This window comes from Hipposideros armiger, unplaced genomic scaffold (genome assembly GCF_001890085.2).
Source record: "Hipposideros armiger isolate ML-2016 unplaced genomic scaffold, ASM189008v1 scaffold_745, whole genome shotgun sequence".
In the NCBI taxonomy this organism is placed as follows: Eukaryota; Metazoa; Chordata; class Mammalia; order Chiroptera; family Hipposideridae; genus Hipposideros; species Hipposideros armiger.
The window spans coordinates 4,270-15,052 of NW_017732095.1; the positions used below are offsets into that span (position 1 = coordinate 4,270).

The 10,783-nt window shown below is 59.1% G+C and overlaps 1 protein-coding gene across 1 annotated transcript in view; it reads left to right on the forward strand.

The window, feature by feature from the left end:
* The window catches only part of COL18A1 (collagen type XVIII alpha 1 chain), a 39,287-nt gene that overhangs the window by 3,394 nt on the left and 25,110 nt on the right, over positions 1 to 10,783 (forward strand). The window contains exons 2-5 of the mRNA XM_019628021.1: positions 211 to 755; positions 5,922 to 6,008; positions 6,884 to 6,940; positions 7,725 to 7,851. Of these exons, the coding sequence (XP_019483566.1) occupies positions 211 to 755; positions 5,922 to 6,008; positions 6,884 to 6,940; positions 7,725 to 7,851 (816 nt within the window). The remainder of the gene's footprint in view (positions 1 to 210; positions 756 to 5,921; positions 6,009 to 6,883; positions 6,941 to 7,724; positions 7,852 to 10,783) is intronic.

Below are 10,783 nucleotides of genomic sequence, written 5' to 3' on the forward strand. Positions count from 1 at the left end.
TGGTTTGGGATGGTCCCTGCTGCGTCCACCTTGGACTTGCAAGCAGGTTGATGGGAGGGTGAGGTGGCTGTGGCCGCTGTGTCCTGGCCCAGCGAGGCGCCTGGGTGACACGCGGTGGCTGGCAGAGCCCAGTGGAGCTGGGCGGATGGTAGGCGAGAGACTCAGTATCCTTGCGCGCAGCCTCATGAGGTGTCTTTCTCCTCTTCGCAGAGAGCGTGGGCACAGAAGTGGGGCTCCTGCAGCTGCTCGGGGAGCCCCCGCCCCAGCAGGTCACCCAGATCGACGACCCTGACGTGGGGCCGGCCTACGTCTTCGGCCCAGACGCCAGTGGCGGCCTGGTGGCCCGGTACCACTTCCCCAGCCCGTTCTTCCGTGACTTCTCACTGCTGTTCCACGTGCGGCCGGCCACCGAGGGCGCGGGGGTGCTGTTCGCCATCACGGACGCGGCGCAGGCAGTGGTCTCGGTGGGCGTGAAGCTGTCGGCCGTGCGCGATGGCCACCAGCACGTCCAGCTGCTGTACACGGAGCCTGGCACAGCCCAGACGCACACGGCCGCCAGCTTCCGCCTGCCTGCCTTCACCGGCCAGTGGACGCGCCTTGCACTCAGCGTGGACGGCAACACCGCGGCACTCTTTGTGGACTGCGACGAGTTCCAGAAGGTGCCCTTCGCACGATCCCCGCGGGGCTTGGAGCTGGAGCCTGGCTCTGGCCTCTTCGTGGCCCAGGCCGGAGGAGCGGACCCCGACAAGTTCCAGGTAATCCCGCAGCTGCTGGGTGAGGGCCAGATCAGCCCTGGGGGTGGGGCCCGGCCCCTCCGACAAGGGACAGTGGCCGTCAGTCTCACCTGACTGTAGTCCCCAGGGGTCCCTGCCCCTTGGTCCTCCTGGCTCTAGTGTGTTTTATTCTCTGGTGCTCTGGCCCCTTGGCCACCTGGGTGCTCTGGTTCCTGAGGCCCCCTGGGGACCACCTTCCTAAGAGAATGCTACCCCTGCCACCATCTGTGCACAGAGTGAGGGACCCATGTTCCAAATGAAGAATTTGAAGATGGCAACATTGGAGGGTCGAAGTGGGGCTGGGCTGCACCCCATGAAGCTGCACCCCACTTGGTTGAGGTTCACGCCCAGCACCAACATCAGTTGTCCTGATTATTATTGTTTTTACCAAACTGCTGAGCAGCCTGCGGCTCCGGGTCCATCTTCCCTAGCGGTACTGGGCATATGGCTGCCTCCACTATGTACCCAGGGAAGTCCCTCCCCACAGGCCTGGCTCAGCTGGGGGAGGCAGATCCCAGAGCCCAGGTGGGGTCTTTCTCCTGGGCCCTCAGCCCCTACACTTCTTAGAACCTTAGTTGGAGCCACGGCCTCCTGGACACACAGTGTGGGCACCCTCCCTCAGTGACAGCGGTCTGCAGCTGGCATGCCCCTGCCCGGCAGCCCAGACAGGGGTCCCTGTGTGTGCCGATGGGGGACGTGTCCCCAGAGGACAGAAAGTTAATTATTGCCCAGACAAAAGCTACTTGATTTGAGTTGTTCTAAGCCCTGGTGACTCAGGTTCTGAAAGCTGACCTTTCACCTTTGGCAGAAACTTTCACCCATGGGGTCTGGGAGCTAGCAGGACCTTGATACCAAACTGGGCCTCTTTGTGTTTTCCTTTTGATCCTCAAACATGATTAACTGGAAGGAGCCAGACAGAGCTGTCCCATCCAGGGAGGTGCTGTGTTTCATGGCAATTTGCTGTGTGATCTCCCAAGCATTTCTAGATGGAAAAGTTCCCCCCCGCAGTTCCCCCGGCCTTTGACACTTTAACAAAAAAGCTGCCTGCGTGCCGATGGGGCATAGGCTGCCAAGACCTCAGCGTGGTAACGGAGGAGCGAGGTGGTCACCCCACTGTGCAGCGTGCCTCCTCCCTGCGCCTCACCAGGCCTGCATGTCATCTGTGCAAAAACACACTTGCCAGTTGGACATATAGGCCACTGGTGGTGTTTTAATTTGCATTTCTTGGTTGTGAGTGAAGACAGACTTTAATTTTTTCACGTGTTTACTGGTTATTTGTATTTCTTTTTCGTGATTGGCCTGTTTATGTTCTTTGTTTTGATGGGTTCAACCATTTCTTATTGGTTTATACAACCTCTTTACATATGAAAGAAACCAATCCTTTGTTTTGTACACTGCACATTTTATTTCGCAGTTTGTCATTTGCCCGTTCATCTTGTCACCTGTTTAAAACCATTGGGATATTTAAAGTGTTTATGTGGTTAATCTGGCCTGGAGAAGACCCCCGTGGTGCCAACCGTCCCAGCAGCGTGTTTGAAGGGCAGAGAGATGCGGACAGGAGTGTGGGCAGCTCTCAGCTTGGCTCTGGGCGGTGGTCCTGCTCCCGGCGGCCTGTGGTACATTCCCATTGATTTCGCCGTCACATCCAGCTGAGTCAAGTGCGGTCTGGCTCCTGTGTCCCCGCAGACGAAAAGCTTCAGGAATTTTCCGTGTAGGAGTCTGGTCAGATTCCAGCTAGGTGAGGAGAGAAGCACATTGTCTGCTGGAAGTGAAGATAAAATCGACTTCGTACAGGGTTTTTCCGACTTTCCAAATTGAGATTCTTGGGAAAGAATCACTCAGTTCATGTGACTTAAAAGATTTGGCAGAGGTGAAAGCTCAGGGTGCAGGGAGGGAATTGGGTGTCCCCCGATGGTGTCCGCGTGCTCAGCCCGGGCCAGAACCTTATTGTGTCCTGTCAGCAATGCCCTGGCACCTTGCTGGGCGTTTTAGGCTTACCCTGGAGTCGGGTTTGGTAACGAGTGTCCTGGGAGGCGTCTGTCCCGCCCGTTGCTGCAGTGTTTTGCTTATGGACACGTCGCTTGCAGCCCCTGGCGGTGTTTGTCTGCCTTTCCTTTTTGCCCATTTCAAAGGCTCTGCAGTCACATTTCCCTCGACTTGGCTTCTCTTTGCGAACAGTGGTTCCTTTCCTCATTCGCTGTTTCCCTCTGTCTGTCTGGGGCGCCACCTCCTCTTCGCCTGGGGTTTCTTTGTGCTTCTCTTGGCCTCCGTCGTCTGTTAGCAGACAAACCGCCCATGAATTGCCTTGGACCCTGGTCCGTAGCCTCCAGGCGGGCAGGGCGGGGCTTGCCCTGTTCCCGGCACCTTCACGTTCACTTCTGTGTTCAGTGAGGAGCGTGGATTGTCACTGTGCTGCACGTGGGGCTCTGTTGGCCTCGTTACGTAAAAATGAGCGCCTGGCCACTGCAGCCAAGAGTTTGCCCAGCGGCCACCTAGGCTTGGGCCACCGGGATGGGCTTGACGGGGAGCCGAGGATGGTGGGAGTGGGAGGGAAGGCGTGGCACCCTGACCCTGCAGCCCTCCTTCCCCCGTGGCCCCCAAGCCCAGCCACACCAGACCCTCCACTCCTGACAGAGACCCCTGTTACGACAAACACTTGGGACCCTGTTGCTCATCGGAAGTGACATTCGCTGGCATAACCGAGACACAGTGCCAGCAGCCATGCGATGTCCTGACTCCATTGAATGGAGAAGTAAAAGAAAAGGTATTTGTGACGGAGGGGACGCCCCGGCGTGACCCTGAAGGAGGAGGCCACCAGGCGGCCAGGAGCTGCCTTGCAGACAGCCAGGGAGGAATCTGGGTGGGATGCCGGCCAGGTGGTCCCAACTTCAGGAAATGGGACATTAGGGGTGTGGCCCGGTCACAGCGACAGCTGGGGTGGGTGACAAGGGACCAAGCTGACTTAAGGGGGTCAGCCAGCAGAGGAGGGAGGGGCCAGGAGGTGGAGGGGAGTCAGGCCTGGGAGCACTGCGTCCCCCTTTACAAGCCCTCCAGCCAGGACATGGCTTTACAGGTCAGAGGTCACCCCAGGGGATACTGGGGGTCGGGGTACCACCCAGAGAGGCAGCCCCCACACCCAGACTTCAATGACCTGCTTGCACGGTGTGTGGTCCTGACCATCTACACACGACTTTAAGACGTGGGGTGTAGCAGTGACAAGATTTTAAATGGTCTTTATTAACAAAACCCCTGGATTTCCTAACGTTAAGTTCTAAGTCCGTTCAATATTTGCAGTGGGTCTCGTGGCTTCTGCACTAGTGACGTCTTCCCCAACTAACTGTGTCCTTGGGAACGCACCTGCCCTAGGCAGGTGGCTGGGACCCACGTCTTCCGCCCCCTTTACTCAGGCTGTGGTGAGCCGATCTGTCAGAGGTTCAGAGCCTCACAGATGGTGTGGGTGTGGGGGGCGGCCATAGCGGACATGCATCACCCTGCCCCCCACCTGCCAGCCAGAGTGCCCCACCCCATACAAAGTGCCCCCAAGAAGTGTTCACAAGTGCAGTTTCCTGGAATTGTAAGATCTGGCCCCTCCTGCTGTCCCACAGGCCTTACCGTCAGCAGTGGGGGCAGGGGGGGGCTGCGGAGTCAGGCGAACTGGCCCTGAGAGGGCCTAACCCTCCTGGGGAGGGAGTCCGGGAGTGCTTCCTGGAGGAGGCGGCCTGAGCTGAGCCGAGAGACGGTGGAGTCATCAGGCGAGGGCTCAGCTGGGGACACTCGGGGTGTTTGTTTGGTTTGCTGTCGCATGTTCCTTGTTGGTGTGGACAGGAAGGTCGTGAGGTTGAAGGTCAGTGATAAAGGGAGTCCGAAGGGCCTTTGGAGGAATAAACAGAATGTCCAAGGCAGGCGTCAGCACAGGCCCCGGCACACGCCCAGCCTGCTGTCTGCACGATGGAAAGGCCTCACATGTTTAGTTGGTTGGGAAAAAAGAATGTTTTGTGACCGGTGAAAATTTTATGAAATAAAATTTCAGTGTCCCTACAGTTTGGTTGGACGGCCTCTCCCGTCTTTTACATATTGTCCTCGTCAAAGACCGGGTACAACGCAGACCTTGTGGCAGAGAGCGTCTGCCGCCCCCGACCCAGGCCGTCCTGCCGTGAGAGGGATCGTTACAGTCGGCGAAACATGCTCGCCGTTAGGAAGAAATGCACTGAAGTTAATCCCAGTGGACGAAAACGTTCAGTAAAAACCATAAAATACAGGGAAAGCACATGAGAACACTAATGATCTCCCGGTGGGGAGAACCTTTCAGCAAGTGGCGTCCAAGACAAAATCACGAGCAGCTTGGCCTGCTTTCTGTGTCCTGGGGACGTCACCTATCAAAGGCACAGGGTCCACCTCGCTTTGTGGGAGCCCCATTGGTGCTGGGAGGCCGCGGGGCCCACAGCCGCACCTGTAGGCCCGTCCCCTGCCCTTTGGGGGCCTCACAGAGAAGGCCCCGTGCAGCGGGGTTCAGGCCCTCGTCGCCTGTGCTGCCCCAGCCGGCGGCTGTCCCCTGCTCCCTGCGGGTGGACTGTGTCCCCGCGCTCTGGACCCTGTGCGCTCACAGTGGAGGACATTGCCTGGCTGTGTCTGCTCCCCTCCCGTCCTGCCCGCCCAGTGCCTGTCGCCCCTCAGGGACACCACCTTCACCGACACACCTCGTCCTGGGCTGACCCCGGCCTGGGCTCGCTCTCCTCTTCTCCATACGCAGGGCCCTGTCACTGCCGTGTCCTGGTGCCTCGCTGCACGCAGGGCGAGAGCACACGCGGGAGCATGTGCAGAGGGGTGGGGAGGGCGAGCAGGCGAGCGAACGACATTGACCCTGGGCTGAGCGGCGTGTGCGCTCGAACCCAGAGCTGTTCCCAGCACCGTGGGCTCAGTTTTGTCCTTGACCTCTGACTTTTGTTTTATGAGAAGGTGACCTCAGGGCTCCGCCCAGTTAACCTGATGCTATTTCCTGCTGCCTCTGAAGTCGGACCCATGCAGGGGCCCCTCTTGCTCCGGTTTATGTCACCCACTGAAATCTTGACCTCGGACGGTGCCAGGCTCCAAGCCGGGTGCTAGAGCAAGGTGGGACCACTGGTGACCTCTCTGTCCCTCTATGTCCAGGGCATGATTGCAGAGCTGAGGGTGCGTGGGGACCCCCAGGTGAGCCCCCTGCACTGCCTGGACGATGACGATGACGACGATGACGGGGTGAGTCTCCCTTCCCCACCCTCAGCCCCGTGGGAGGGGCCCGAGCCAGAGGGGCTGCCTTTCCCCCGGGAACCCTGAAGTGACGGGGCTGGAAAGGTCTCTGAAAGATGCCACTTTAGGTACAGAAACCTGGTGACGTTTTTAATTACCCGTAGTGTCAGAAAGAGCCTCCCCGTCCCTGGGACTTTCCCTGCAGAACACAGAATGTAAAGCAAGCGTGGGAACCTGCCCCCAGCATGCCAGCAGGTGGCACAGGTGAAAGCGGCCACCACGGCACAAGTGTGAGTGTGAGTGTGAGTGTGTTTATTAGAGACTGTGTACATGCGTGTGTGTATGTGTGAGTGTGTGTGTGTGCACACAATCACAGGGGACCCGTTCCCAGGTATGGAGGACAGCCGTGTCCCCAGGGAAGCTTCAGATCACAAAACGCGTCCCCAGTGGACATAGCTGTGAATATAGAAGTCATCCAGCCACGGCCCTGGGGCCGCCTGCTTTCTGTTCCACGTCCACTGTGCGTCCTACACATGGATAAACGCGTGCCCAAGTGTTACTCAGCTGGCCTTCTCTTCTGGGTGATTTCCCAGGACAGTGTCCCAGGAACAGGAGGGCAAGCGGACAGAAAGGAACGTGTTTTCACGGTTCTCTGAGTGTCTGACTGGGAGCCAAACTGATTTCCAAAGGGACGTTCTAGTTGGTCTGGTCGGTTGTGCCTCATTGATGACCAGCTGACACCACGCAGGGGAGGGCTGTGCCCCCCCCGGCGGCCACACAAAGACCCAAGTCCCTCCGCCTCCCACCGGCTGCGCTGGTGTGTTCTCCAGGCCCTGCTGGGGCTTCGGTCAGCGGCTCCTTTCTGTTCCCCGTAAACCCTTCAGGCGTCGGGAGACTTCGGAAGCGGACAGGAGAACCGGGAGCTGCTCAGGGAGGACGCGGTGAGTGCCGAGGCCCAGCCCACCCTCGGGGGCCCTGGCAGGGTCTCCAGGCCGGCCCCAGCCTGGGCTGGCTTCCTCTTCCTCTCGTCTTGGCACAGAAATGCTCTTGAAAGTCGGTTTCTGATTCTAAATGTTCCTTGGGTCCCTGAGGTGACCCTGACATTCTGATTATGACTCCTGATCGCCGGTGGGGCCCCAGAGGACTAGTGGGTCTGTAAGTCAGGAGGGGAAGCCATGTGGGCAGCAGGCAAGGCCGGATCAGTGAGTGTTCCCAGCTCATGCCCCCCCAAAATGACACACAGGAGGGGGGGACAGCAGGAAGGGTGTGTCGGGGGTGAAAGGGGCTAACCCTCCGCTCCCACCATCTGTCTCAGGGCTTGGCACCCAGATGGTGATGGGCGCAGGCTGAGCTGCCCTGGGCTGCACGGCAGGCGGGCCTCCAGCCGGGGCGTGGGGACGCTTGGCCGTGCCCAGTGGAGGGGGGGTCCCCTCTTAGGGAAACACGGCCAAGATGCACATCAACCTGCGGGAAGACTCTGGTGCCTGGCGGGTCCCAGGACACGGGTCAGTGGTGGTGGCCCACGACAGCCCCCAGGGTCAGACAGCCCGAGACGTCCTCCTACCTCAGATGAAGTCCTCATGGCTTCTTCTGATCTTTTCCTAAAATTTGGAAAGATCTTATTTTACAAACAAATAAGCCTAAACCTGAGATTTCCCCACATGCGTGTTCACAGGACACGCCTTTGCTTAATGACGAAGCTGTTGTCCCTCTCTCCCCTTCCAGGGCATGTCCCTAAAACCCAGGCTCTCCGAGGCTCCCCCAGTCACTTCTCCACCCTTGGCTGGAGGCAGCAACTCAGAAGATTCCAGAACTGAAGAGATGGAGGCGACCACAGTGTCTTCGTTAGGAGGTGACGCTCTTTTCCGGGTGCCGTGTGCTGTGTGGCGTGTGGTGTGTGTGGCCAGGAGAGGGGCTTCCATCCCAAACACGCCCCAGCCTGGGGGTGGTCAGTGCCTGCCTGGGCCCCTCGCCGCCCTGGCTGTGGGGTCGTCCGCGGCACAAGCTGCCCCAGGAGACGTCAGGGTAGAGCAGCTGCGTGGACTCCTGGCTTGTTTCTTGTTTCGGAGGATCTGTGGGACCGTCTCAAGGGTGCTGCCACCTCCCAGCCTGGGGCCAGCGGGTCACTAGGAGGACATGCGGGTTAGGCGGTAAGGGTGGAGGTGGCCTCAGAGCAAAGACAGCTGTGCCCAGGACCTTTGTGAAATGGGCCCACATGGCTCACCATTTGGGGACAGGGCTTCCCCCAGTGGCCTTAGAGGTGGGCTGGCCCAGACGGTGCCCTGGTGCGGTCCAGCTGGGGGCCCTGGGAAGGGTCGGTCCCCGCGGCTGCAGGGTGAGGTCCAGGTCCCTTGCTGCTGTGGGCCAGGGGCCATTCTCAGGTTCCAGAGGTCACCCACGTTCCTCAGCACTTCCCCTCCTGCTTCACCCCTCCTGTCTTCCCCTTCTGGTTTGGGGCCTCATGCGATGACTGGGCTGTACCCCAATAATCCAGGATAATCTCTCTGTCTTAAAGTCAGCTAGTTGGTAAGCCGGTTACAGCTGCAAAGTCCCTTCTCAGCAGCGCCTAGGCTAGTGTCCCACTGAGTAAGCAGGGACAGGGGTCTCAGGGGACATCTGTACACTTCTGCCTGCACACATACTCCAAAATGTCACAGGTTAACACACAAACTCACACGTAAGACACTTCTGCCTGCACACGGATGTCAAGGTTTTAGACAACGATATAGACCTTTTTATCTTAAAGAAGAGCACTGACTGCTTTTTGAATCATAACAGTTAAACATGTTCAGTGCATCCGCCTTAGGAGGGAAAACAAAACACGAGGCAGAGCCGACCGCCGGCCCCCAGGACCCGCTGCTCACGCTGCTGCCACTGGGCTGGGGCCGCGGTGCCTGTGGCATTGGTCACGGGCATGCTTCCCAAGGGCACAGCAGGCCAGGCCGGTGGGCGGAGGGCCCAGCCCCTCGGAGTCCTGAGTGAGGGGTGCACGCCCACCTGGGCCTCGGGGCGCCCAGTCCCCGCCTTGCTGCGCTGTGCAGCCTGGGGTCCCAGCTCAGGGCCGTCCAGGCGGAAGGGGTGGCTCTCAGCTCCTCATTTTTGCATCCGGGCGTCCTCTTGTTCCGGCTGCCTTTACCGGTCGCCCGTCTCTGGACCCTGCTGTGGCCCCTGATGACTTGTCGTGATGACAAGGCGTGCTGCCGTGTTACTGCAGCCTGTGCTAAGCCCCGAGGTCGGGCCGTGCGACCCGTGCCTTTGCCCGCCCTTCACAGAGCTGCTTTGGTGTTCTGTGTCCTTCGCGTTTTCGTATGAAGCTTTGAATCGGGTTGTCAGTTTCTACAAAAGCAGCCTGCTGGGGTTTGGGTTGGATGTTGTTGACTTTGTAAGTCTGGGTTGGGGGAGGGGCACGGACATGTCAAGACGATTGACTCTCTGGACCCAGGAACACACACCATCTCCCCAGGTACTCCGGCCTTGGCTTCCTCCTCCTCTCTTAGCGATGTCTTCGCGGTTCCCCGAGGCAGGGGTTTTAAGTTTGCCTTAAACCATGCCAATACTTAGAACCTGGCCAGGGAGGTCTCGGTCCCACACCATTGTGGGGAAGGGGCTGGGCTGCCTCCCGTGGCTGACCTGTGACTCGTGCTGGGTCCTGGGGCGGGGGCTTCGGGGCTGGCTGGGGCCTCAGCCGGGGCCAGGAGGCAGAACTCTGAGCAGAGTGAGGAGGGCCGTGTGTTGGTTGGGGTGGCCGGCCCCCCACTGTGGAGCAAGGAAATGGGACAGGCGCCCTTAGAGCTGCGCGTGTGGTGACGCTGGTGCAGCCCCGATGGCGTGCTCCCTCTGGAGCCGTCTGGTCCACGCTGGGCCGGAAGGCTTCAAATCCCGTCCAGTCCCGAGCTCTGTCCCCAGAGCGCCGATTGAACTCTGGGCAGGGCAGACACTCCTCCAAACCGCCCTTGGAAGACGGGGCCTCCGCCAGCCCCAGGATCACATGACATGTCCATGCGGGGGGAGTCCTGTGTTTTCCCCATGACTGAAAGGTTTGGGGGAACGGCCTCAAATTCACTCCACGAAGTACTTGTCAGTCACAGAGAAGAGGACGCCCACCCTGCCCCCAGTGAGGAAATGGGCAAACGGGGACAAGGAAGGAGAGGGCCGAGGGCGGGCAGGGCCCGACGCAGACACTGGACTGGCCTCGCGGACCTGGCTGTCCCTCTCAGCGGGCAGTCTTGTCACCGCCCTGGGGGCAGGCGCCACTCAGGCAGGGGGCTGATCTGGCTGGAGCTGACAGGACCCTCGGTGGGGTCCTGGTTCCCCCACTGTCACCATCCACCAAAGAGAAGCTGCAAAGGACTTTGCGGGGCTGTGTCAGGTCACTGTATGTGACAACACTGAGTTTCCTGAATGTGACCATTGGGTTGTCAGAAAACGTCCTCACTCTTAGGAGACATGTGACTTTCAGATGGAAAGGGCTGTGATAAATGCGAGGGACTCTTGGGCGGCACAGCGAACGAAGGGGGCAGAGTGTGTGAGTGTGTGTGTGTGTGTGTGTGTGTGTCAGTGTGTGGTGTGTGTGTGAGTGTGTGAGAGAGAGTGTGTGTGTGAGTGTGTGAGAGAGTGCATGTGAGTGTGTGTGAGTGTGTGTGATGTGTGTGGTATATGTGTGAGTGTGTGAGTGTGTGTGAGAGTACATGTGAGTGTGTGATGTGTGTGGTATGTGTGAGTGTGTGAGAGTGTGTGAGAGTGCGTGTGAGTGTGTGTGAGTGTGTGTGAGAGTGCGTGTGAGT